The 27809-nt window shown below is 44.2% G+C and overlaps 1 protein-coding gene across 1 annotated transcript; it reads right to left on the reverse strand.

Moving 5' to 3' along the window:
* On the reverse strand, positions 1–27809 carry LGI2 (leucine rich repeat LGI family member 2). Its single transcript, XM_054486248.2, has 8 exons — positions 27360–27809; positions 25358–25429; positions 23719–23790; positions 21676–21747; positions 16056–16127; positions 14871–15040; positions 9220–9384; positions 1–1200 (listed from the first exon to the last, which is right to left on the reverse strand). Exons 1-8 carry the CDS (start codon positions 27554–27556, stop codon positions 383–385), a joined length of 1638 nt encoding a protein of 545 aa, XP_054342223.1. The 5' UTR covers positions 27557–27809; the 3' UTR covers positions 1–382.

A 27809-nucleotide genomic window follows, 5' to 3' on the forward strand; every position in this document is an offset into this window, starting at 1 on the left:
TGAGAGGGGCTCAAAGTTTGTTTTTTTTATTTCATTGTTAAGTGCTGTCCCATCTTATCCAATTTTTTTCTTCCTCATCAAAAATGGGGGAAAAAAGCATATTACATTTCTAGATGATAAGAGTAAATGCTGCACTCTTTTCTCAGAAATTACAGGCTTTAAGATTTTCTTTTTTAATGGTAGAATGGGCATGTCATGCAGTTAGCCAACAAATGCAATCCCTGATCAAAATGTGAGTTCTAAAAGTTTGAAAACGTCTAACTATTTCAGTGCTTTTTAATTTCAGAGCTCTGAGCCTGGGTTTGATTTGTTTGTTGATTTTTCTTGATCCTCTCTTGTGAGAGCTAATGCTACATTTCTTTTAGTTTCACCCACCACACATTCACAAACTTAAGTCAACAATTATATGTTCAAAAATCTTTGTTTTCCCTTTGAAACTGGATGCAAAAAAGAAATCTCTCCTGTCGGTGGAGACAGCTGTGAATGAACGAGGCGCCTGCACATAAATCTCCTTAAACTTTTTGAATAGCTGCTTCTCTTTATCCCACTGGTATATCTGAGAGAATGTATAGTCACTCCCCAGAGCCAGGTAGTGATTATCTTTAAAAGAAAAGGGCTGCAGGGTCATGGCCCCCCGGGATGGAAGAGCTTGGATCTCCACAAACTGCTTACTGTTCCACCTCATGACCCGGGAGTCCCCGATGAAGCGGGTAAGGGAAAGGTAGAGGGTATTTTGCATTCGGAAGCTCTTCACAGCCAGTACGTCCTCCATATTGGGAATGTCACCATGGGGGACAAACTTCTTAGAGCTTTTATTCCACTGGAGGATGATGGGGACCTGGGAGCGGCTGGACAGGATGAGATGCGATTTTCCATCGATATCAACAAACTCCGCATCCGTGTCCCTGAACCACTCGTGCAGTGACTGGTAAGAATAGAATCCTTTGCTGTTCCATTTATAAACTGTGGACAGACCAGCCTTCGAGCTGTCTGCGATGACAAAGAACGTCTCGTCGTCGATCTGAAACAGCTCGATGTCATTGGGCTTGGAAATGCGAGAGACCTCTATGTCTTGGAATTTAACAAATTTGGTCCAACTCTCGTCGTATTTGTAAATGTGAGAGCCGCCGAAGAGCTGGGCTACCACCACAAAGACCTGATCATCGATGAGAATGGCCTTACAGCCCACGATGGACTGACCTGTGCTCCAAAATAAAGGAGAGGAGATTAGTGCAACTACAGCTAAAAACGCATCTCCGCTTGTACTCTTATATACAGCTGGTGGGAGTGTGAAATGGCACAGCCACTATGGAAAACAGTATGGTGGTTCCTTGAAAAATTAAACATGGAATTACCCTATGAGCCAGCAATTCCACTTTTTGGTATATACCCAAAATAACTGAAAGCAGTGACTCAAAGAGATATCTGTACACCTAATGCTATAGACCAAATGTTTGTGCTCTCTCCAAATGCATATGATGAAACCTCATCTCCAATGTGATGGTATTTGGTGGTGGGGCCTTTGGGAGGTGATTGGGTCATGGGAGCAGAGTCCTCAGGAATGGGATTAGTGCCCTTCCAACTCCCTCTGCCCTTTCACTACATAGACACAGCAAAGAGGTGGCCAGCTATGCAGTGGGTTCTTGCCACATACCAAATCTGCCAGTGTCTTGATCTTGGACTTCCCAGCCCTAGAACTATGAGAAATAAATTTCTGTTGCTTATAAGCCACTCAGTCTATGGTATTCTGTTGCAGCAGCCCAAACAGACTAAGACACCTATAACATCATCCTTCACAATAGCCAAAAGGTGGAAGCAACCCAAGTTGCTTCAATGGATGAAGAGATAGACAAAATGTGGCATATACATAAAATGGAATATTATTCAGCCCTAAAAAGGAAGAAAATTCTGACCTATGCTACAACATGGATGGACTTTGAGGGCATTAGGCTAAATGAAATAGCCACTCACAAAAAGATGAATACTCTGTGATTCCACTTATATGAGGTACCTAGAGCAGTCAGATGCATAGAGACAGAAAGGAAAGGAGTAGTTTTCAGGGGCTGTGGGATGGGGGAAATGAGGAGTTGTCATTTAATGGCACAGAGTTTCAGTTTTTCAAGATGAAAAGTGTTTGGAGGTTAGTTGTACAACAATGTGAGTGTACCTAACGCTACTGACCAGTACACTAAAACATGGTTAAGATAGTACATTTTGTGCTATGTGTATTTTGCCACAGTTAAAATAATTTTTTTAAATTGTTTAAAAACGTGCTTCCATAGAAATGGCTGAGTGAGGTCTTCAGGGCCTCTGCAGTCCTCAGAGGCAGGCATACAATTCAGGAAACTCACTAATGCACCAAGGGAATTATCATCATGCTTTTAAATAAAGCTACGTTAATTAGCTTGATTTAGCCATTCCACAATGTATACATATTTCAAAACAACATTTTATACACAAATAAATAGATACAATTTTGTCAGTTAAAAAAATGTGTATCCTTGAAAAAAAAAAAAAGTATTTCCTGACTCCATACGGCAGAAGGAGGCAGTTAAACAGGCTTCTCCTGGGGTGGTGGGGGGTTGGGGGGGGTAAGGGATGGTAAAAAGGCAGGAGTGAGGTCTCAGAGGCAGGAGAAAAAGATTTCTGAGTGTTCTTGAAGACATTTGGGCTCTTTTGATTTCCAGAGCTAAAGGAAGCCAAGTGGAGGCAGAAAGACTAGGATTAAACCTTATGACACAGACCAGGTGGCCTAGGGTTCAAAGCCCAGCCCCGCACCTTGTAAGCTTTCTGACCCTGTGCTGGTTAACCCAACTGTCTGTGCTCAAGTTCCTCATTCATAAAATGAGATTGAAGATACTGCCAGCACTGATCTTACAAGTGACTATAAGGATGAAATGAGATCATTCATGGCAAGCGTTTTTAGCATGGAGCACTGGCACCTACGGGGTGATTGATCATTAGTGGCTATCATTATTGAACAATTGAAGCAATTGTCACTATAATCACAAGACCTTGCCCCTTAGTGCTTGCCCATAGTGGGCATGCATAAATATCTAAAGAAGGAGCAATATCTGAATGATCTAATTCAGACGTCATAAAACTAAGACTTTGCAGAGGCAGGGGACCATTTTCCGTGGTGATTCTCCTCTCTGGCTCACCTCCCACCATCCGTTATCACCCTGCACCCAGATGCCCCCCAGACCTCCCCATTCCAGAAGACCAACCACTAAGCAAAGGACCACCTACAAGACCACCGATCCTCCATCTAGATCATTCGATTAAAGGTTATTTCTTTCCTTTAATTTTCTAGGTAGTTTGGACCAAAGTGAATTTGGCCAGAATCCCAAATTCTAAGGATGATTCCATTTCTATCCTAAGGATTGGCTTTGGGGCCAGACACTGGGTGGTTTTCAGAGTGGCATTTACTTTTCTCTTTCACCATACTAGTCTTCCTGCAAGGACCTAATCCCTTTTCCTTGTTTAAAACTAATTATTGCATTGTTTTTCCCTGAGGATACGTGTGTTAAACGTTTACCAGAGCAAATTTTGAAAATACTAAGAGGTAAAACTTAAAAAGTGTGTAGGTATGACCAGGCACTATTCTAAGCACTTTACATGCATTTACTTATTTAATCCTTATAACAACTATATGAGGCATATACTATTCTTAGCATCATCATCATCCCCATTTTATAAAGGGTAAAACTGAGGCACAGAGAAGTTAAGTAATTTATTAAAAGTCACACAGCTAGTATGTGGTAGAGACTGAGATTTAAATTCAGATAATTTGGCCTCAGTCTATACTCTGCTACCAAAGAACCAAAAAGCACAAAGAAGAAAATGCAAACCAGTTGTACTATAAATGTGAAATAACACTTAATATCTTGATATATTATTTAATTTTTAACCCATTCATATATTCAAATATTCTTTTTTAAAAAACTGGGGTTTATGTTGTCCACAGATATTTTATAATCTACTTTTTTTTCACTTGGAGCCCATGCTGTAAACATTTCCTCATGTTGATGATTCTTCAACAACTTGATACTGACACTACACAGTATCCCATTGCATGGATGCACCATATTTTACTTAATTAATGCTCTACTGTTGGACATTACAATTATTTCTAGCTTTTCCTTATTGTAAAATAATGTTTCCTTTAAAATATTGTTAAATAATGTTTTGATACCATCTGGCAGTATTCTCAAGTATAAGAATTGCTGGGGCAAATGTTGTGCACATTGTTAAGCTTTTAGGTTTTAACTGCCAAGCTGCTCTCCAAAAGCGGCATTGATTTCCACCCTGCTAGCACTAATTGAGAGTGCAGGCTCCTCGTCCCCTTCTTGAGCCCCTGGCAATGGAGGCTACCGCCCCCCAGAAGTGTCCTAGAGGTCTGCCTGTCACAGCCAAAAGACTGCGTGAAATGGAATTCCTTTCCTGGAGATGCTCTGTAACACACTCTGTCCAGGTTAGCCATGGCGTTGTCAGTAGCAGACAGATCATTGTGTGTGCGTGTGTGTAGGAAGAGGGATTACAGGTTGGAACATACTTAGCGTGCAGAAATCAAAAGGCGAACAAAATAAACCAAAATTGAGAAAGCCGAGATGAGACGTAGAGAGAACGAGGGGAAGTGAATCTCAGGGTGAACATGACCATGGGTCTCTCTCTCCCCTGGGGCACATGGACAGCTGGAGCCATCCCTTTGGCAACATGGTCACCAGGCCTGCAAAGGAGGAAGTGCATGGATTGAGAAAATCCTGCCCTGCCCTTGTCAACTTGGGGACCACCCCACGGCCAAACAAGATGTCAAATGAGGTGTGCACAGCACAGGGAGGGAGAATGGTCCACATTTACCTTGTTCTTCTTGAAGCAAGTAGCACCTAGGGCAGTGTCCTTGCCTACCCACGTGTGCTATAGGGCTTTCCCTCATGCCAGGCTCAATGCCAGCTACTGAGAGACAGCTCCTCTCCTCCCTCCATGAAGTGATCCCCCTTCCTTCTGTAGCACCACCTTCTACCTCCTTCAGGGAAGTCTGCTGGTCTCTGCATTCCCTACACTCATGCAAGTTGTGGAGCAGTTTTAATGGAAATCAAAAAGGTAGAATCTGTGGGGGGAAAAGGAGGGTTGCTCCTATTTTACCCCCATTAAATCCTTATAGTATTGGCCAGGCACATTGTCTCACACCTGTAATCCTAACACTTTGGGAGGCCGAGGTGGGTGAATCACCTGAGGTCAGGAGTTCAAGAACAGCCTGGCCAACATGGTAAAACCCTGTCTCTACTAAAAATATAAAAATTATCCAGGCGTGGTGGTGTGTACCTGTAATCCCAGATACTCGGGAGGCTGAGGCCAGAAAATCGCTTGAATCTGGGAGGTGGAGGTTGCAGTGAGCCGAGATCACACCACTGCACTCCAGCCTGGGCGACAAGAGTGAGACTCTGTCTCAAAAAAAAAAACCTTATAGTATTTCCGAGTCCAGTGCTATGCTGATCCCATTTTACAGATAAAGTGGAAATTCCTAAAATCTCCACTTTACAGATGAAAGGGGCTCATGCACATCAAATCACTTGGCCACGGCCACCAGCTAGTAAGGGCTGGAGCCAGGATGGTCAAAAGCCAGTCTGATGTTGGAACTCATTTCTTGGGCTTGATGGTGAAAAGAGGAGCCGGGTGGGCTTCATGTCATGGCCGCCAAGCTGTGGGATGATTCAGACTTGGAGACTGAGGGGCTGAGGAATCTTTGGAAACTAACAAGGTCCAGCAGGGCTCTGGCCCCAGCCACACCCACTTGGATGGCACTGACTTCCTCCCCACCAGCTCTGTGGCCTCCGTTGGGTCCAGGCCATGCTCGCTTGCCTGGGTTCCAGATTCTTGCCATAGCCTCTTAGCTAGACACTGTGCTTCGACCTTTGCGCCCTCACTCTAAAAGGCTGTGTTTGACCCGGTAGCTGGACACAATCCAGCCTCTTAGCCAGGTACCTGCATCCTCCTGCCTCTGCACAAAACCCTCCATGGCTTTGCAGGACATTCAGAGGAAAAGCCAAGTCCTTCCTAGGACCTGTGAGACTCCATGATCAGCCTTTCTGACTTTGGACTCATCAACTGCAACTCCCCACTGGCTCATTTGGCTCATGCCAAACCATCCCCCTGGATGTTCTTCAAACAGGAAAGATGCTCTCCTGCCTCTACCTTTGGACTTGCTGCTCCCTTTGCCTGGAATGCTCTTCCCCCCTCTCCATGGGAACCAATCCCTCCAATCCCACAGGTCTTATTCAAGTAGCACCTTCTTGATGAGGCTTCTCCTGGACCCTCTACCCAAGCCTTCATATCCTCCCACGCACAGTACTCCACATCTTCCTTCACTTTATTTCCCCTCCTTAGCACGTTTCTGTCTGATGTGTTTTTTTTTAATACTACAATTATTTTTACAATAATTATTACAATACGAATATTTTTTCTTATTGTCTCTTTCTCCCATTAGAATGGGAACTCCTGAGGGCAGAGGTTTTTTTGTTTTGTTTTGTTTTTTTGAGATGGAGTCTCACTCTGTCGCCCAGGCTGGAGTGCAGTGGCACGATCTTGGCTCACTGCAACCTCCGCCTCCCGGGTTCAAGCAATTCTTCTGCTTCAGCCTCCTGAGTAGCTGGGACTACAGGTGCCCGCCACCACGCTCAGCTAATTTTTGTATTATTAGTAGAGACGGGGTTTCACCATATTGGCCAGGTTGATCTCAAACTCCTGACCTCGTGATCCACCTGCCTTGGCTTCCCAAACTGCTGGGATAACAGGCATGAGCCACCACACCTGGCCAGAGCTTTATCTAGTTTATTCGCTGCTGTTTCCCCAGCACCAAGAACATGCCTGGCTCAGAGTAAGTGTTCAAGAAATCTTTGAGAACAAATGAATAAATTTAAGAATGCCACCAGCTGCAGTATATCAGAAGGGCAGGAGTTCAAGACCAGCCTGGCCAACATAGTGAAACCCCGTCTCTACTAAAAATTAAAAAATTAGCCCGGTGTGGTAGTGGGTGCCTGTAGTTCCAACTACTCAGGAGGCTGAGGCAGGAGAATCGCTTGAACCCAGGAGGTGGAGGTTGCGGTGAGCCGAGACTGCGCCACTGCACTCTAGCCTAGGCAACAGAGCGAGACTCCGTCTCAAAAAAAAAAAAAAAAAAAAAAAAAGAAAAGAAAGACAGGGCTGTCCTACCAAGGTCAGCCTGGGAGAGAAAACCAGTGGGGTACAACCATGAGAAACCATGGGCTCAGCCCTGAATAAACAGTGGATGACTGGACACGCCTAAGCCTTGACCTCATCATTTGTAAGGTTATGAAAAGGATGGCAGCTTTGAGAAGCACCCGCTCTGTGCACTCAATCCTCATAGCATCCACATGAGGCACATCCACTCCCCATTTCCCAGATGAGAAAACCAAGCCTCAAAGGCACATGTTCTTCCTAGGCCAGGGCAGAGTTGGGAGTACAATCCGTGTGCATCAGTTTTCAAAACCTGAGCTCTTTCTAGTATGTATGCCTCCTCTCTCTAAAGAAGAGAGATTTGTCCTCTAACCTATGGGCAGGTGTAACTCCAAGGACTGTTATGAGCTTCCAATGGGATAAATTAGGCCCTGGTGCCCCACAGGCTCACAGCCAACATTGGCATTGGAACTTGTTTAAGAGCAAAGCTCAGCCAGGCACGGTGGCTCAAACCTATAATCCCAGCACTTTGGGAGGCCAAGGCAGGAGGATCCCTTGAGCTCAAGAGTTTGAGACCAGCCTGGACATCATAGTGAGACCCTGTCTCTACAAAAAATAAAAAATTAGCTGGGTGCAGTGGTGTGTGCCTGTAGTCCCAGCTACTTGGGAGGCTGGGGCAGGAGGATCCCTTGAGCCCAGGAGTTCCAGGTTGCAATGAGGCAAGATTACATCACCGCACTCCAGCCTGGGTGACAGAGTAAGAGCCTGTCTCAAAAGAAAAAATCCAAAAAAACAAAAAACAAAAAACAGCAAAGCTTCACTCTGTTCCCATCTCCTACCAGAGAAGAGGAGAAAAGGCAGAGAGGCCAGCTCATCCTCCCCTCCCCTATCTTCCATGTCAGGACAAAGGGGGAAGCACAAAACCATGTGGACATGGACTCACTTCCTCATCTCCCTTGTTCTTGGCTTCCACAGCAGGTTCACCTGTGCTACTCTGTGCTGAGTCTGCACTTCCAAGAGCGTTACTGTCCGGAAGGTGAGCTCAGCACGGGGAGGCCAGATGGCCCGATGGTGGCCAGCTCATCTGAAATGGCATCCTCGGAGCATCCGATGTACATCTCACACCGAGATACACTGTGAGATAAGGCTCATTAGCAGCTCTCCCTGCCTCTCCACATACCTGTACCTGCTGGGAAGCCACTTGGTGCTTGGGAGACTCTTAGGAGCCTCCCAACCCAGAAATTCTACCTGAATATGCTTCTTGCTACAACAGTAAAACGCTGCTCTAAGGCCACATCAGGAAGCTCTAAAGGAAACCCTCTCCTGGGGTGATAATCAGACCTTTGTGGCACTGTTTACACAGTATTGTTATCAGATTGCACGTTGATAAATGAGGAGTCTTTCAAAGGTTATTTCAAAAGCAAGTAGACAGTTCACATTTAGTAGGGCTAAGGCACTGGGATCCCACAATGGCACTGAAAGAAGCGTTAACTAATTCATATCCCAAATGCCTAATTTAGGGATCCATTTATTCTTATTTTGTATGTACTTACTAAAAGAAAGCAGTGATCACTAGGACTTAGCAAAGGGCACTAGAAACAGACTACAGGGTGTGTGTGTGTGTGTGTTAGTTAGCATATTAGTTAATAATCAGCTTAATGAAAGTCAAAGCATCATTTAGCTGCTACAAAGCTGGTGCGGACTTGGGTTCCCATACTGCTCAGGACAAGGGATTCTCAGTGTGACTTCTCACCACTACTAGAAAATGCCTCCCACCACATGCAACCCGTAAATGATCATCAATAATAAGCAGGATCACTACCTGAGGTTTCCACTCTCCCAGTAACGGACCACACCAAGACAAAAACTGGAGAGACCCAGAGGGTAGGCTGGGATGTGTTCCCCAGCTCTAACCAGGTTAGCGAGCCGAGCTCTCCCTCAATACAGAGGACATTATTCCTCCCACGGGCTTGCGGCAGTGCTGAAATTAGTTCAACACATCTGATCAAAGCCACAACACACCTGTAATGTTGTCATAGCTCCGGAAATTCATTTCGATGTGGTCCCACTCCAGCACCATGCAGTTCTCCATGCTAGGCTGTGCGATGGCCACGTACACATCGTTCTTGGAGTTGAACGTATCCACTGAAACCGACTGGTAGGGTAAAGTCTGATGAACAACAAAATCTGGGAATGGGAGTTTAAAAAGAAAAGGGTTCATAAAATCTCCTGCAGGGATTATCAACCACCATCACCTTTCCACGATCACATCAGCTCTGAAAAGGACTGGGGAGGAGGAGGAGGACAGGAGAGAAGCAACACAAACATCACAGCGTATTTTAGTCTGGGACATTCCAGAAAGAGTCCTGGCTTGCGCAGGATTATCAGACAGAATGCACAGCTTCTAGTACAGCTTCCTGTGGAGAAACAGCTTCCCCAGTTTGGCTAAAGGATCTCAGAGTTTTAAACATATTTGGTGAGACTTGGCTTTCAAAGTGGTAAGACAGACAGGACGCTGCACAGCAACATTCTCAAAACTGCCGTGCAAATCACTCTGTGACAAGCGGGGGCTGCGGTCCAGTGAGTTTGGAAAATGCTGTACTTCCAGCTCTCTCAGAACAGCCCCTGTAGGGAAGAAGTCCGTTTTTTGTTTGATGTGGTGCTTCTCAAACTTACCTGACCCTTTATCTCCAGTTCTTATAAACCCTAGCTCGGGATTACCTGTCAGCAGACAACCCCACTGCACGTTCAGAATGAATGGTACACTCCCCAAATGGCACGCTGAACATTGGAAACCAAACCAAAGCCTCTGCTACAGTCTCAGGGGTATTATGGTTCCTACCCACTTAGCCTAGCACAAAGTGAGTGCTCAATACATGTTACCTTTTAGAGGTGCCCCTCCCTTCATTCTAGGGGCAGAGTAGGTGCTTACTGAATACTTACTGGCTAAACCGGTGTGAGTGGACTGGCCTTGCTTCTCAGCCCACTCTAAAGACTACAGGGGAGGGGATGGAGGCTGAGTAGTGCGTGAAGACGTGAGGAGAAGAAGAAAAGAAGAGGCTGCCTCTGCAGCCCAACAGGCAGGAGGTGACTGAGGGAGAGTGTGGACAAGTGGCTCTAGTGGACGGGGTACCTTCCCATCCCCAAGTCCAGAGCAGGACATCCTGGTGAAGAGCTGGGGCTCAGAGATAAGACAAGCTGGGCTTCTGATTCACGATTATTTCAAAAGCAAGTAGACAGTCCATATTTGGTAGGGCTAAGGCACTGGGATCCCATGACGGCATTGAAAGAAGCACTTTTAGTTACATGACCTTTGGCAAGACAATTGAGCCTCAGGTTCTTTTTTCACCTGTAAAATGAAGGTGGTGTCTATTTCATGAGGTTGCTGTAAAGACTAAATGCAAGAGTACATGTAAGTATATACTACAGTGCTATGGTGATCACTCAGTACTTGACATATGGAACAATGATAGTATTCAGTTGCCTACTTGAAGACTTAGGGAAGAGTCACGGCTCTCCCTCAATCCCCTCCCACCACCAAAATAATAGTTGCTTGGTCAAAGATAAATAAACAGAAAAAAGTGAACCTCTGTTCACTCATGTTGGCACTGGCAGTGCCAACAGTGTAGAAGCCAGAAAGCGTGTGTTCACTGCACAAGACTTTGCTGGTTTCTGTGTTCACACGTAGACAGAGAAAGGGGAAACGGCAGCAGTCATCATGTGCTCCCTTTTCTGGAGATATAAAAGGACTTGGAGAATACAGCTGCTTTCTTTTAATTACAACCAAGATGGCTATAAACTCCTCTCCTACGTCTCCGGTTGCATTCGACTAATCCAAGTCTGCCAAAGGTTCTAAGCACTCCGGTGATGCCCATAACTCACTCACCTCCTCCCTCCCACTAGCCTCCCTACTGCACTCTGAATTCTCAGAAACATGAGCATTTGCTTAAAAAGGCAGGCTGTTTAAAGTGTAGACTAGAAAGTTTCTGTTTTTATTGAAGAATCCCAGGATGAAAAGGAGTTGTCACAGTGCAGAGCATTTTACAAATCTAGCCTTTCGTGGCCCTGTTTTAATCTATTTTCCCCATATAGTGCTTTCATAATATTTTCTATATACTGATTATCTGGCATAACACAGATTGTTAAATCATTTGGATTATAAATCTAACTCTTAATAGAAGAACCCACACCCCCCCCCCCAAAAAAAAAGAAAGGAGAAGGAGGAAGAAGAGGAAGAGAAGGAAAAAAGAAGAACAGGGCCAGGCAAGATAGGCAAGATGGCTTGTGCCTGTAATCCTGGCAGCTTGGGAGGCCAAGGCAGGAGGGCTGCTTGCGACCAGGAGTTTGAGACCAGCCTAGCTAACATACCAAAACCTTCTCTTTACTAAAAATTATGAAAGATTAGCCGGGCGTGATGGTGCATGCCTGTAGTCCCAGCTGCTCTGGAGGCTGAGGTGGAAGGATCAATTGAGCCCAGGAGTCTGAGGTTGCAGTGAGCTATGATTGTGCCACTGCACTCCAGCCTGGATGACAGAGCAAGACCTTGTCTCAAAAAAAAAAAAAAAAAAAGAGAGAGAGAGAGAATGAAAAGAAAATGATTGATGCATATATGTTTGTGGGTATCAGAGAAGAGGACCAGAGGAATTTAAATATCTTCTCCCACCCCCAATTAAATTTACTTCTCACAAACAGCAAAAGCACATTCTTGTGGAAAGATCTCAGAAATACACATATTGATGTGACATCAATTTACTAGTGTTAAAATATTAATGGCACTCTGCAAAAAGAACTGCCACTTCCATTCACACTGGATTAAGTTCATGATGTCAGTGGGACTCTTACAATTTAGGCCTTTCTCCCAGTGGAATCAACAGATTTTTACATAGCTATTTATAGCACTTGCACAAAATAAATTATACATGACGCTGATCCTACTGGGAGAGAAACTGCACATTAATGCATTATTTCTCTTTGCATTTTCATCAGCCCTGAAAAGGGGAAGCTAACAGGACAACTAGGATGCAAAATTCACTTCCTCTAAGGAATTTAGTGAATTACCCACCTAACACAGGGAATCATCGGTAGGTAACAGGGACTTTTGAGGTGGTTAAAAATAGACTTGAAAGGGAGGGTTCAAGAGCTGATTAATCTAAAGACCTGAAAGAGCCCAGTGGTGGCTTTGTGGTGTGAAGTACACCCCTTAGCCAAGGAATACAATGGTAACAGTACCTTCCTCTCTCTGGGAAAAAAACAGTGAAACAGAAGAAAACTCACCCCTTTTCTGATAATCTGAGTTGAAAAGGAAAACAACCATATTCCGAAAATGTGCTTCTTTCTAAACCTTTGGCAAGAATGCGATCACTGTACCATGAACTCTCTAATTCGGCTTTCCATTTTCCCTCCATCCTCATTTGTTCCCCCGACCCCACGCCCCTACTCCCCATCTAGCTTTTAATGAAGCAACAGAGGCTGAGGTTTGATCTGAACAGAAGATATGAACCCCGAACACTCACAATTTGTTGACCTAGTTCTTACACGGCAGGGCGTATGTTTGGGGGTGGGTCACAACTTTGTTGCACCATTTTTTTTCCCCATAGAAGAAACTATCAGCAAAAGCCTCATCTCTGTTTGTGAGTCTTAAAGGGATAAAACCATAGCAAAGCCAGAATTATCATCTCCCTCTCACCAGAAAGCCTAGCGCTGACTTTCTAAAGTTTAGTAGGAAGCTTGTTCATGAAGACAAATACTACATGAGACAGAGAAGGCTCTAAAATGTGTTAAGGCCTCTTGCTGCTCCATGTTGGGATGAGGACAGGTTACCTCAGTTCCAAGCTACCACCATTCCAATAACAATTCTCAGAGCCTGGATCACTTTTATAACCATCCCCAGGGCCCTAAGTTCAGAAAATATGTTTTCTTGTAGAAATTATTTCCTATTCCCACGGCCCTCTAGCCCATTACTTCCATCAGAGATTAGCAAAGTTTCTCCACGCTATGGCCAGGTGTGAAGAGAACAATGGAAAATCTGCAAATTTCACCTTGGCGTTTCGAGAACTCTCCAGAGAAAATGGAGAACAGGTAGTGAGAAGTCTCAGTGAGCTTTGGTTTAGCTTTAATTCAATTTAATTAAATTTAGCATTTAATGCCAAATAGTCTTGAATGCCACCTTTTGGTGCAAATGTTATCGACTACGACCTCTGATTTATTGCCCTGGCCCTAAAATACAATAAATTAACCTTGTAGTGGCCTCAGCTGACTGTGGGGCACCTGCCAATTACACAGCTGAATAAGCCCCATTCAGTGATGAAAGAAAAAGTTATTTCTGTGAGATTTCAGGTTGTCTATCAGAAAAGAATAGAACTTGCAGTGCCCCTTATTTACAAAGATACCTAGAAATGATTTTTACTTTGTAGGTTTTTGTTTATTTGTTGGAAGGTGGTAGCGGGGACTGGCCTAAATGTGATATTTTTTCTTGGAGTTTTGGTGTCTTTTGAGTTTCTGTAACTATTTTCTGTTTCTCATTCCTGCTGCTTCTCCTGACATGACTTGAGGCTTTGTAGATATCAGCTCTCAGCCTGAATGTTTATTTTTATAAATCGGGTAAGCAGGTTTCATACAGCGGCCTGATCCTCTCTCTGGCTTTAGAAGCTGTAGAAACCCCACCTAAGCCTTTCCAATGGAGATACTCACCAATACCTTTGGCCTCATGTTGTGACAGTGGAGGCAGTTAGTATTTTAATTTTATCTTATAACCTGAAAAATGTATAAACTGAAAGTTTGTGGCAGGCCCTGGAGAACAAAATCAAACTTTCTTTACATTTTTCCCTCAGTACGAGCTGTTTCCTTTTGATAACTAGTTGTTAACTTTTATTTTCTATTTTGCCATTGGTTATAATTTACCTAGTTATCTCTTCTTACATGGGACTCTGAAAGTCATTTGTGGGTTTAAAAGTCTGGTGTTTGAGCCAGGCGCAATGGTTCATACCTGTAATCCCAGCACTTTGGGAGGCCAAGGTGGGCGGATGATGAGGTCAGGAGATCCAGACCATCCTGGCCAATATGGTGAAACCCCGTCTCTACTAAAAATACAAAAATTAGCCGGGTGTGGTGGTGCACACCTGTAATCTCAGCTACTCAGGAGGCTGAGGCAGGAGAATTGCTAGAACCCAGGAGGTGGAGGTTGCAGTGAGTCGAGATCACACCACTACACTCCAGCCTGGGTGACAAAGTAAGACTCTGCCTCAAAAAAAAAAATTCTGATGTTTGTTAGTTAAATGTCCAATGAACATCTTCCTAAAGCAAAAGAACAGTCTCAGCCGAGTAATTTAGGCCTCCCTGCACTGGCCTTCTATGAAACCTAGATTGATTTGAAAATGTTCTCCTGCCAAACCCACAAGTTTATACTTTGACTTAAGAAAATGAAACCCTTAGAGAAGTTTGAATTTTGTAAAGAAGCAAAAATAAAGCCAGGGCAGTTAACAAAAATTCTCCCAAACTTTTGAGATATTTTCCTTACCACATCGATTCATTTCTTTAGAATGTTTAAAATTTCTCTAAAACAATTTTGATAAACAGTTCTATATTCATTTTTCCCTACTCTCTGTTGACAGTCTAAAAGAAAGACAAAGAGATTATTCTAAATATCCGTGTCTGATGAAATAGGCTCTGAATACCTGTAGTTGTGCATTCATAGTCAAAGCTGGTCACATCATTTAGCTTCTTTTCCTGATACTCTGGTGGACCAATACACAGCACATCAGAAACGGTGGAATTTGTCATCTTCAACCACAGGTATAGCCACTTGGCTTTGCAGTCACATTCAAATTTATTACCCCTCAAATCTCTAAAAATCAAAATAAAACACAAACACATAAAAAGAGAAATAGATGTATCTGACATGTTTTGGTAGTAACACGAAACTCCAGAATTATTAACATCCTGATATATTTAAAACCCCCTAAAAATGGAGTTTAATAAATTTTGCAATTAATATCTCCTGTTTTCTTGTATCTACCATTGACTTTATTTAATACTTCTCAGCACCTGGGAATTTAACTGCATAACTGTATAATGTCCAGAGAGCTCTCAGTGAGGACATATCATCTCTCCAAATGCTCTTGTCTCCACGCCATGCCAGAAATGGGAGACATATGATAGAAGAGCAGCCCTCAACAGAGGTTCTCATAAACATAAAGAGGATATTGTAGGAAGACAGTTTTCACAAACACAATTGAAACTTCAAGCTCTTGTTAAAACTGCGTTCAGTAGGCCAGGCACGGCGGCTCACGCCTGTAATTCTAGCACTTTGGGAGGCCAAGGTAGGCAGATCATCTGAGGTTAGGAGTTTGAGACTAGCCTGGCCAACATGGTGAAACCCCGTTTCTACTAAAAATACAAAAATTCGCTGGGGGTACTGGCATGCGCCTGTAGTCCCAGCTACTCAGGAGGCTGAGGCAGGAGAATCACTTGAACCTGGGAGGCAGAGGTTGTAGTGAGCGGAGATCATGCCACTTCACTCTAGCCTGGGCAACAGAGCAAGATTACATCTAAAAAAAAAAAAAAAAACTACATCCAGTAAGAAGCAACGCTAGAAGATAAAGCAGGTGAACGTGCCATCTCAGGGAGGTGATCTCCCACCCAGCAAGTGTGATTTACCATTGGCCTCATGGTGCTAAGTATAAAATGGCAAAATCCAACACAATACAAACTGTATGCTATTTCCCAGGATGTACTACTTTATTATAGATTTTTAGCCACAGCATAAAAGAAATGCATAAAAGAAAGGTGAGAGGGGATTGAAAGACATGATTAACTGGGACACAATGACAAGCACACATAAACTAAATTTCATTACTTACAGTTCAATCAGAGAGTCTAAATCACTGAAGACATCCCTTGGTAGTGCTTTTATGTGGTTATTGGCCAAAGAACTAGAATAAGAAAGTCACATTGCAATGTGGTTATTATCTCATGCCCTGTCACTCTCAATTCCCTTCAGATAAAGCTGTTGACTTATAGCACAGCTTTGGTCATCAATACTGAGATAGAGAAATGAGCTTAGTTATGCAAATATAACATAAGAGATGCTGGATTATAATATACATTTTCTTTCTTTTTTTTTACAAAAAGCACTTTTTAAGCTCTTTATGTATATTTGCTCAACCTCAGATGGCTTCCCATGTTTCCTGGAATCAAAGCCAAAGTTCCTTTGGTGGCATGCAAGACCTTTTATTGCCTGGCTACCTCCACTCTTGCTTACCTAGGAGACCCCATCTCATCGGTCTACTAGTCAATGGATCTCCGATCCAGCCACACTGGCCTCCTTGCTATTCCTCCAACAGGTAAGGCATGCTCCTACCCTCCAGGCCTCTGAACTTGGTCATCTGCCTGGAATTTTCTCTCCCCAGCTATCCATTTGGCATTCCATTGCCTCCTTTGGGTCTGTCCTCAAGTATCATCACCTTCTCAGGCCTCTGCACATCTCCCTTCCCTGCACCGCCATCATTTGGCACACTACATATTTTAATTATCTACTTGTTTACTGGCCGTGTATTCCCCCTCTACATAAGCCACATGAGGACAGAGATTATTGTCTGTCTGTCCACTGCTATATCCCCAGTTCCTAGAACAGCGCCTGGCACACAGCAGGTACTCAGCATATCTTTGCTGAATTAATGTATTAAGCACCAAAGTGAGAGTGATAAAAGAAGATTTACAGTCTTGTCCCAAGAAGTTCCCTAATGGCCCATCTAAGTGAATTCTATTACTCGTGATTCTAAGAAAGGACTCAGTCAATACTCCTTTACATAAAGAGACTCAGCTCTAACCTTTAAGAATAACATAAAATCTCAACCAATCAGAATGTGTAGGGAATGATTGACTATGATCAATTTCATTTTCACATTAATAAAGGTTGACCCAAAACCATTTTGCATTTTTGCTCTTGGTGTTAAAGATCATTCTAAGACGTCTTAGTCCACACCCCACCTCCAGGAAATAGACTAGAATGCACAGCATCAACTCTTTCTCTGATGATTCAGGATTTTGCAGTGCCCTGTCATCATCCTGTGAAGATGAATGTCCACGGTGCTGGGCTGTTGATGTAGAAAGATGTGGAGTGTTGAAATGATGTATACTGAGTTTGTAATTTCCCCAGGCACTACACTCTAATGTGAGTCAGCCAAGAAACTGATGCCTACTTTTGTTTTCTTTTACACATATGAATGCAAACAGCAAAACATATAAATGACAAACATGTAAGCAATTCAGCCCCAACCAATTTAAGATATCTATGAAATGCATCTTCTGTATCATCATAATGACCCACCCCAGAAAGATGAATTAAAGAAATGAGTCTTCCTACCTAGAGTCGGTTAGCCGGACATAGTAGAAAGCTTGGAGCCCAAATATTCTTCCTTCAAGACACCAAGTTAATATGGGGAGACTCATAGTTTCTGAATTATGCTCCTTTCTATCTAGGTGACCACAAATGGATTTAAATAAAATTTCATGTACTCTTTTACCTTTCTTTTCTAAATGATGTATTTGTACATTTTTAACTGTGTTGGAAAATAGGCCGAATATGTAATCAGACTGAAGCTACTCTGAAAGAGATTTTGGAAATTTTAAAAAGGGGGGGTGTTCATTTTAATTTTTTTTTCCTGGTCGACGGTCACTTTTTCTGGAAAGTAAAGTACAACAATGTTTTAGCTAATCAACATTATTAGCTAAAAACTTCAGCTAATTGAAAGTTATTGTATTGATATGATAAGTATATACAGAATGGTCAAAGCCAAAAAAAAAAAAAATCAGGGTGCTTAGCAATGTTCCAAGTGTTCAATTTAGATTTCAGAAAGCAGAATTATTTAAATGGATTATTTACCCCCCTCACACTAAGTGCTTAACACCTGCCTTTCCACTTCATTTTGTCTACAAATCATGGCACTTACTTTATTTCTAAAACTATTTAACAGCTCCCTGTCCCTTGGGCTTCATGAGACTGCTGAAAACTAATGTTCTAGATTTTAGTTACAGATTGGCACAGCTCCTTCAATGCTTTGAAACCTGACCTATGTCTCTTTTCCTATGCATGTGAGTCTGTAAGCACTGGAAAAGTTCATAAAAGACAAAAATCAGCTGCTTAACTTCAAAAAGCAAATTCCAAATAGGAACTTCCGTAAGCACGGGGGTGAACTTTAGAGACCTGGTATCTTCTCTTTGCTTAGAGGTTTTTAAAAGAGGAGGGAGGTGAATTGATTCATTCTTTAAACAATATATTAAATGCTTGAATTACTAAATACATCTCCTGCCTAGAGGAGTCAACTTTAAAAGTCGCCTGGCTGGGCGTGGTGGCTCACACCTATAATCCCAACACTTTGGGAGGCCAAGGTGGGTGGATCACGAGGTCAGGAGATCGAGACCATCCTGGCTAACATGGTGAAACCCTGTCTCTATTAAAAATACAAAAAATTAGCCAGGCATGGTGGCACGCCCCTGTAGTCCCAGCTACTCGAGAGGCTGAGGCAGGCGAATCGCTTGAACTCGTGAGGCAGAGGTTGCAGTGAGGCGAGATCGCACCACTGCACTCCAGCCTAGGTGACAGAGAGAGACTCCATCTCAAAAAATAAAAATAAAAAATAAAAGCCACCTGACTTGTCCAGAAGTAGAGCACATATGGGAAATCCAACTCCATTAAGAAGCCATCCATCAATTAGCAAATCAGAAAGTACGTCCTGCTGGCTTAGCCCTGTGCTAGACACTGGGGGAAGAACAGAGCTAAGGGAAGATCACTAAAAGTCCTGCCCTGCAGGAGCTTCCAATGTGCTGGGAGAGAAAAAGAATACCCAGGCAATAGCACCAACCAGTATGGCCACTGTAGACAGTAAAGTGCTGGCTGCATGAAGCCAATGGCAGGAGGGAAGAGGAAGATGGAGAATGGCTTAACTGGGGAGACAGAACTTAATCTGGACTTTGAAAGAAAAGGCAGATGTCAAGAGACCAAGGGCAGAAGAAACAGCATCCCGGGCAAGGGAAAGGATGTGAGGAAAAGCAGTGGGATGAGGTGGGGGAGCACCAAAAGCTTGATGTTCTGAAGACACTCAGAGGTTAGAGAGCTGAGGAGAGGCTTGACTTGTAGGCTTGACCGCAGGGTGGTCCTACTCACTGGGATGAGCTGGTTCTTCTCTAACGCATTCCGTGCTCTCTGGACCCAAGTGCAGGACTCCCTCGCTCCCTCTGTGTTTGTGTTCTCTGTGCATAATACCACAGAAAAGAGGTGCCTCTTGCACACATGTACACATGATAACACATGAAACAAATGCATAAGCATGCACACAGGAACACAGTTATGTACACTCATGTATATAAGTCCACGCATCCGAGGACACTTTGTACACCTGCACAAAGATATGCAAATACCCGCGCATGATACCTGCTTGTTCACACCCTCCTGCTGATGGAAGAACCGCAGCCATCTGAGCAAATGAAAGTTGCCATCTGGGCTAACTCAGCCCGTCACACGGGCTTTGCCTTAGGTTTATAATCTGCCCAGAGCTTTTGCTCAAATACAAAGCCCTAATTCCTGACTTCTGGGAACCAGACTCATCTGGCCACAGCTGTTCCTCTTCAGACATCCACAGCTGTCTCCTTAGTACACTCTGTCTGGCCACCCAAACTGCCAAAGATACTTGACAGGCCATGGAGGAAATTGGGACTTAATGCATGGAGAGAAGGAATTATGTTGATGTTGATGATGATGATGATGATGATGATGATGATGAAGTTATGCCTTGAGCATTTACCATGGGTAATGGACTAGATGCTTTGCAAGCAAGCATTAACCCTTTATGTACAGCAATCCTATGAAATCAATATAGTTATCCCTATTTTAAGGAGGAGGAAATTGATCTTAGAAAGTTAAGCAATATTAATAAATCATGGCCTTGAGATTTAAACCCAAGCCTTTATGACTCCAAGCCCACAACTGTAGCCTCTACAGGAATTTGGGGATTTGACACTTAGGTTGAATCTGAAAAACAATAAAGGCTTTTACAGGAAGAAATGAAGACCTACGACATTCTCCAGTACCAATAAGCTGACACAGATATTTGGGCCTCCCACGTCTGCTCCCTCATCTCCTTACCCGATAGGCTTTAACTTAGGCAGAGCCTCTACTTGTGGGCGTTCCAGAATCAAGTGCTTCCTTGGCCTATTGACAACCCCCTTTGCCAATATCGGGGCTTGATGTGAATGGTTTCCTCATTAGATGACTATGTACCAGTCAGGGTTACACATGCTGGTACTACCATCCCTGCCCAACACTTCCAGTCAAAACCCTCCAATTTTCCCAACTGCTTTTATGGCAGGCAGGCTGACTACAGAGATGAGACATGTTATCTTACTCAAACTCAAAATATCTATCATGCAAATTGGACCTGGTTCCTGGCTAATGAATTACTCCTACCAAGATAATGAGTATTTTTACATTTTCATAAACACAGCCACTATTTTTTCTAGTTTTATAAATTTTATACATTTGCTAAGTGTGTGTACTTGCTTCATTTTTATATAGCAATTTCAAATCAATTTCTTTAATTTTATCTCCAGAAAGCTCTTAAAGAACCAGAGAGCTTAGTTGAAACCACAGATTAATCCAATATAAAAGAAAAAGTGATTTGCATTCAGATGAGAGGAACCATGAAAATGTCTCTATTCCACTTTGTCCTAATTCTGGTCCAACATTCCACCTAGTCATCTAAGCCTTGGTTCCAAAATCTGTAAAATGGGGACTCACAGATTATTATGAAAGATGAAGAAGAGAAGGCTCACTAAGCACCCAGCCCTATGCCTGGTGCCAAGCAGGTATAAGACCCACAGTAATTTCCTTCCTGGCCAGGTGCGGTGGCTCACGCCTGTAATCCCAGCACTTTGGGAGGCCGAGGCAGGTGGATCACTTGAGATCAGGAGTTCGAGACCAGCCTGGCCAACATAGTGAGGCCCCGTCTCTACTAAAAATACAAAAATTAGTCAGGCATAGTGGTGTGTACCTGTAATCCCAGCTACTCGGGAGGCTGAGGCATGAGAATGGCTTGAATCCAGGAGGCGGAGCCTGCAGTGAGCTGAGATCATGCCACTGCACTCCAGCCTGGATGACAGAGTGAGACTCCACCTCAAAAAAAAAAAAATTTCTTCCCATCTCCTCCATCAAGCAACACAAGTCCCTCACACCCTAGGATGCTCCTTAATTCCCACACAGTCACGTGGCCTATAACTGCAATTCAGGTTGATAGAGATGATAATAAAGACAAGTATGTGCGTACTCACAATGAGCCAGTGTCTGACTGACAACATAGAAACCTCTTGAGTAATCTAGAAATTCATTTCCTTCAGGGACTGTTACAGCCAAGAAACAGAGAGGCTCCAGGAAACGAATCTTACTCCACATATTAGAGGACTTACGATACTTTTCATAGGACTTACAGGTGAGTCAGGTCACGGAGGCCACGAAAGGCATTTCTTGAAATGGTTTCTATTTTGTTCCCTTCAATGAACCTAAGAGGAAAAGTTGTATAATTAAAATGAATTTTCTCTCCTTAGTATCCCTAAAAAAACTATGTTGGTAAGCTTTCAGAATAAAATCTAAAAGTATTCCTGAATTATAAGAATTGATCTCTGAAGACTAGGTCAGCTACACCAAATTCCATGTGGTAGCAGGATGTATGCAAAAATGCGTGCATGGGAGTGTGTGGTCTGTACTCCTTCCAGAAGCGGCATGGAAGTCTTCAAGAATTCTGAGCTGGCAACATGGGTAAAAACATCTTGGGGAGAAATAAAGAAGAAAGCACTATACAAAGGCAAGAAATTCTCATATCTCTGCAAGACTGGAGCACTTCCAGACATTTTCCCTACTCAGTCCCACATTTCACGGTGCCTGGCTATTCATACTTCTGTTAATGTCACTGTCCCTTGAGAGGGTTCCCTTGTTTTACATCTCCATATTAAAGTTTTTTGCTGGGGGAGAGTTCTATCAAGCTTGGTTTTCAGCAACCTTGAGTTTATCATGTCCTACACCATCTAGTCACCAAGCAAATGGGTGACAAGGCAGGAAAAGCTCAAGCTCTCTAAGCCACTAGGAAGTAGGAAGTATAATGAAGTTGAGTAGGAACCAAACTTCTTTCTCTGTACTAAAACCCCACAGGGTTGGCACATGGGATCTTGCAATACCACTGGCCATGCTTTAAGGTCTTTGTGGGAAATAATTGATGTGAATTCACTACGACTATTCTCTAGGCTCAGGGAGAACTAAATTTTAGTTACAGCATTATAGTTAGTCAAATATAAGAGGGTCTTTGATGAGATGCTCATGGTTGGGGCTTTGAAACACAACATCATCAATGAATTAGTTCTTGATTCTTGCACTGAGAACTCACTGATGGTTTTTAAAACTGAGATGTCTTTTCAGTAATAGACTTCACCATAAACTGATAAGTTAAATTCCTCTCCAATAACCTTGACCATAAGATGAACTACTGTAAGAGAAAACTCATAGCTTTACAACTGCTACCTCCATTGGCTATGTATGTGCTTTGATAGACCCTAGTCAGATTTAGCATTGCAGTCCTGCTACACTTTCCATACTATGTATATGATAATATCAGAGTATTACGCAAATACACATATTATGTATACTCTGGAGAAAGAATTTCTCCAGGAACATCTTTCCTCAAGACACAGTCAGCAGAGAGCTTTCTTATATCTATGATGTGTCTAGAATTCCAATACCTACCTGTTGAACTCAGACAAGAAAATGAGACAAGGCTTTAAAAATCCCTCTGAACGCTAAGTGAGGAAATCCCATCTGATAGCAGGATTAACATTATTACAAAGTTACCAAAGACAAGGATGAAAGAACTTAAAGGGGAAAAAAGACATGAAAGGAAGAAAAGGCAGAAATCAGAACAAGGGCAAAGCTCATTGCGAGGGGAGAGATCTGCACATCAAAAAAGGGAAAAATGACCTTTTTTTTAAGGAAAAAAATAAAATAAAATTAGACCCTCGGTAGCAATTCATAGGAGATACTGCAAAAGAGATGTAGAACAGTGAGTGAACAACAAGAAGTTGTAACCCCCAAATAGGGAGGCTTTCTTAAAAATAAGTAACCCTCAGAACCCCGCAGCTCTATTTCTGGCTGATCAGCAAATCCATGCCTATTTACGAGAGGTAAAAATATCCAACGCAACTTCCAATTGTGCTTACTACATGACAAATTAAATGTCAGCAGAGAATGAATGACTATCTCTCCTTCTTTGTTTTGTCTCTCCCTCTTTGTCTCCAGCCTCCTCCTTCCCCAGCATGTTTGTAAGCAAGTAAACTATAAAAGGTCAGTGCTGAAAAGAGAATGGGGTGTTCTCCATTTTCTCCACCCCTAAACCCTTGCAGAGATGCTGTTCCAGCACAGAAACCAATCCAGAAATTCTACCAAGATACCAAATGTTCAGCAAATAGACAAAGCACAAAACTTACAGGTATTCAAGATGAAAAAGTCCAGCGAAAGCATCATCCCGGATGATCGTGAATGAGTTAGAATTCAGCAATCTGAAAGTAAGAGACAGATTCCAATGCAGAGATGTAAAACTTGAGTCACATGGTAAAGCCATTTCTCTTTCCTTTGCTACGTTTTGATCTGTGGGCAAACATGAGCTCTTCTTAGCCTAAGGAGAACACATTTGGTTGTCAAAAACCTGATTCTCACAGCCTGCTCTTAGAGATGATGGCAAGTGGATTCCTTTTGACCAGATTTTCTTGTCATCTCCAGAACTCTACTTCTTTCTTCCCTGTGTGTCTCAGTAAATATGATCTGATAGCTGTCACTTTAAAACATTATAATGCTCAGCACGACTAAACAGCCAGTGAATGCTTTATGGTACACAAGCAATCATAAAATTAGAGATCTAAAAAGATCTAATCCAAATCTATTTTTAGGAAAATGTAAGCCCAGAGAAGCTAAGTGCCTTGACCGAAGTCACACAGCTAGACCCATAAAAATAGTTAAAAAAAAAAAAAAAAAGTTTGTTAAAGAAACTTTCAGAAGACTGTCACTACGTAGTTTTCTATTTGAGTCATCACCCAAGTCTACTGGCAAAAGAATACCTAAAATGTATATCTATTATATGAAAAGTATATTTTAATAGCACTGCAATTTCTAAGAGGCCTCAGATTTTACAATGTTAAGTGTAACGTTAGAAGTAGGCATATAAGATTTCAAGAACAAAAGTATCAAGAGTATGTTTATTTAGGATGAATAGTGCTCTCCTATATTCCATTTATCCAAATTTTTCTATAGCACATTGCTTGTTTTAATTTCAGTCTCATCTCAAATTTAAGAAACCAACATAGATCAAGAGAATGAGGTGTGTACTCATACTTTGCCTGTCACTGGACTGCTTTTGAAAACTGCTTTTTGGACATTTCTTTTCATCAGCAAACATTACCCAGCCTGGGTTACAGGGCACGACATGAGCATCACCACAGGGACTTGAACATTGCTCACAGAGAGGAGCTGGGATGAGGAATAGTTAGGAGAGTGGGCTTTTGGCCCTGGACTAGAATCCTGGCTCTGATTTGGGACAAGTTCGTTAACTTCCCTGAACCTCAGTTTCCTTATCTATCAAATGGGATCATAAGCATGCCTTCATCATACCGATGATGTGATGATGAAATAAAATTATGCACGTAAGTTCATAGGATGCTGCCTGACTGGTTTAAGTTCTCAGCAAACTAGAAACACTCCTATTTCCAGAGTAACATTAAGATTTTAAAATGAAGTTTTCTTTTAAACTGAGGTGTTTGGGAAACGGTGCATTTAGGTGACTTTCAGGTCATGAGTCAATGCAATTACCTCCCCCATTTACTAGATCTGGGTGTTGGGATCTACAATAAGGTCTTTGAAGAAAACAAGTATCAAACTAAGGAAAGAGCTGAGCAGGGAGCCTCAGTGCTTTGCTGGGGACATCACAGGGTAAATTAACACCAAGAGGCAGCCATGGTCTTCTCACGGAGCTGGGATACTTTAGGAAGGGCTGATACCAAAGAGGCAGAGATGGCCCTCCAAGGATGGCACCTCAGGGCCCCCCACTGTGCAGAGGGAACTTCCCATACTCACAGCAGCTGCAGAGAAGGCAGATGGGAAAACATTCGGTCCTTGATTTCTGAAAACGTCCCATTTACCAGGCTCCTACAGGCAAAAGATGAACAAAAGTAGGCCTAGGTTTCTTTTAGGAAGTGTCAGGCAGGGTGGGTAATCGACCTCTGCCTCCACCTGTAGTTTAAACCCTGACTCTCAGGAGTGAGGCATAGCACAGTTGCCCAGGATCTTCTTCCGGGTAGGAATAAGAAGAGACAAGCCACTTCCCAATTAATCAGATCAATATGAAAACTAGTCTGAATAACAGAAACCTTTACCATCAGCTCCTTCCACAGACATTATCTCGGTCAGTTTAAATCAATCCCTTCACTTCCTTTTCTTAACTACAGGAGGCCCTTGCCTGAAAATGGATAATCGCTTCACCTCTGCCCATGATGCTGTTTGTGTAGACACAGCGTTGTGTTGGCTTATGAAATGCTGGGGTAGGATTAAGCATTCCTCTTGGGAGCCCATCTCTGAAAGACAGTCAGAGCACTCCTGATTAAATGCACCATGAAAGCCCTGGGGAAAAACTCACAGACACCTGAACTCCCCTGTGTGGGGTGAGACAGTACCATCTGCCAGATAAAACGGTCAACCAGGAGGCAAGACGCTTGGCTTTATTTCTGCCCCCAGGCCCCCTATCCTTTCTGGCCACAGCAGGATCTGAATACATTATTTCAGAATTCCTTTCAGTTGGCATGCAGATCACTTAAGCAGCTGCTGGTCTGAAGGATTTAATAAGGGGAACTCTAATTTCTGGAATCCTCCATGTCACCCGACTTAGCAATATTAAGAATCACAAAGGCCCTCTGTTCCCACCAGCCAAACTCTTCTGACTTTCTATAAATGCAAATGGGAACCCCCTCACTCCTGGGTCCAGGCCCCTACAATTTGCCTTGGGTGGGAGGCTGGGGAGCACTGGACACAACAAAGTATCTTGAGCACAAGCAACGTCACCCCGGGGATTCCCTGCCTCCACCACTGACTGGGCACCCAGGCATCTTGGCCTGGAACAAGAGAGTGGTCTTAGCAGGAAACATGTCCTAGCAGTAAAGATACAGCCCAACAGCCCCTTCCACCCCCCTTGTGAGAGCTGGTCATTTGGCTTAAGTGGCCAGGTGAGGGCAGGGTGAAAGCACCTCTCGGCAGGTGGATACATAATGTGAAGCCCCTTCCTGTCAGTTCCTCCTGCTGAAAAAGCAGCCAACACAACTGTGTGAAGCAGAAACGGGGCAAGAAGCCCTCCTGACCTCAGGGCAAGAAGAAAGGCTGACTTCAAAGCACTTGGCCACTGGGCTAGGCGCCCAACATGCCCCAAACCTCTGCCAAGCCTTCTGTTACCCCTCTTCTAGGCCACGAGGGGCGGCCCCTCCGCTCCCAGAGCCTGCATGCCTTGACCTCGGCTTTTTGCAACCTGCAATGTGGAGAAGTCGGGAGGAGGCCACGGGGTGAACATTAGCTCCAGACCTGATGTGGGGCAGTGAGGCCTCACCCTTCCCAGTTTGCACTCAGGTCGTGTTCAGCTGCTCCTATGCACGCCCCTACACACACAACTCCAACCCGCAAACACACACACACACACACACACACACACACACCCTCTCAAACTTTAATGCACCCCTGAGTCTCCCGGGGACGTCAAATGCACACTCCAGGACTCCACTCCAAAGACTGCTTCAGAGCAGCCGGATTCTGCATTGGCACAAGCTTCCCCAGGTGAGTCTGATGCAGGTGGCCCGTGGGCCACACTCTGAGAAACGCTGCCACAGGAACCTGTCTGGGTTCCCAGATTCTGGGGCTCAGGTTCTCACCGTCCTCCCCGGGGCCAACACTCCACCCACGTCCCCCACACAAAGGCAAAGAAGGGGCCTGGGGAGTGGGTCAGGGTCGCGCTGCCCCGGCGCCAGAGGCAACTCCCTCGCGGCGGCGGACGCAGGGTGGGGCGGGACGGGATGGGGGCTGGAGGGGTCCCACTCACAGGGAGCTGATGTCGCCCGGCACGATCCTGGGCACCCAGGAAGAGCCCACGCAGATGATGGACTCCTTGGTACAGCTGCAAGTGGCGGGGCAGCGCGCCAGCCGCCTCACCTGCGCGCTCCGCGGGATCAGGCACGCGGCGCCCAGCAGCAGCAGCAGCAGCCCGAGCGCTCCGCAGCCGCCTCTCCGCAGCGCCATGCCCGGTCCCCGCTCCCCGCCCGAGCCCTGACCCCCACCGCCGCGCCGCGCGCTCGGACCCGGCGCCGCTGCAGACGCGGGCGCCGCTCGCTGCTCTGCCGCCGCCGCTGCTGGCGAGGACGAGGGCGCCGCGGGTGTGGGAGGCCGAGCCGCAGCCGAGCAGCATGCTGGCCGCCACCCCCACTCGGCGCCCCCCCACCCGAGCCCGGTCTGCTGGGCGGCCGCCGCCGCTGCGCCCGCCGCACTCGCGCCT

The sequence above is a fragment of the Pongo pygmaeus genome, chromosome 3 (genome assembly GCF_028885625.2).
Source record: "Pongo pygmaeus isolate AG05252 chromosome 3, NHGRI_mPonPyg2-v2.0_pri, whole genome shotgun sequence".
NCBI lineage: Eukaryota > Metazoa > Chordata > Mammalia > Primates > Hominidae > Pongo > Pongo pygmaeus.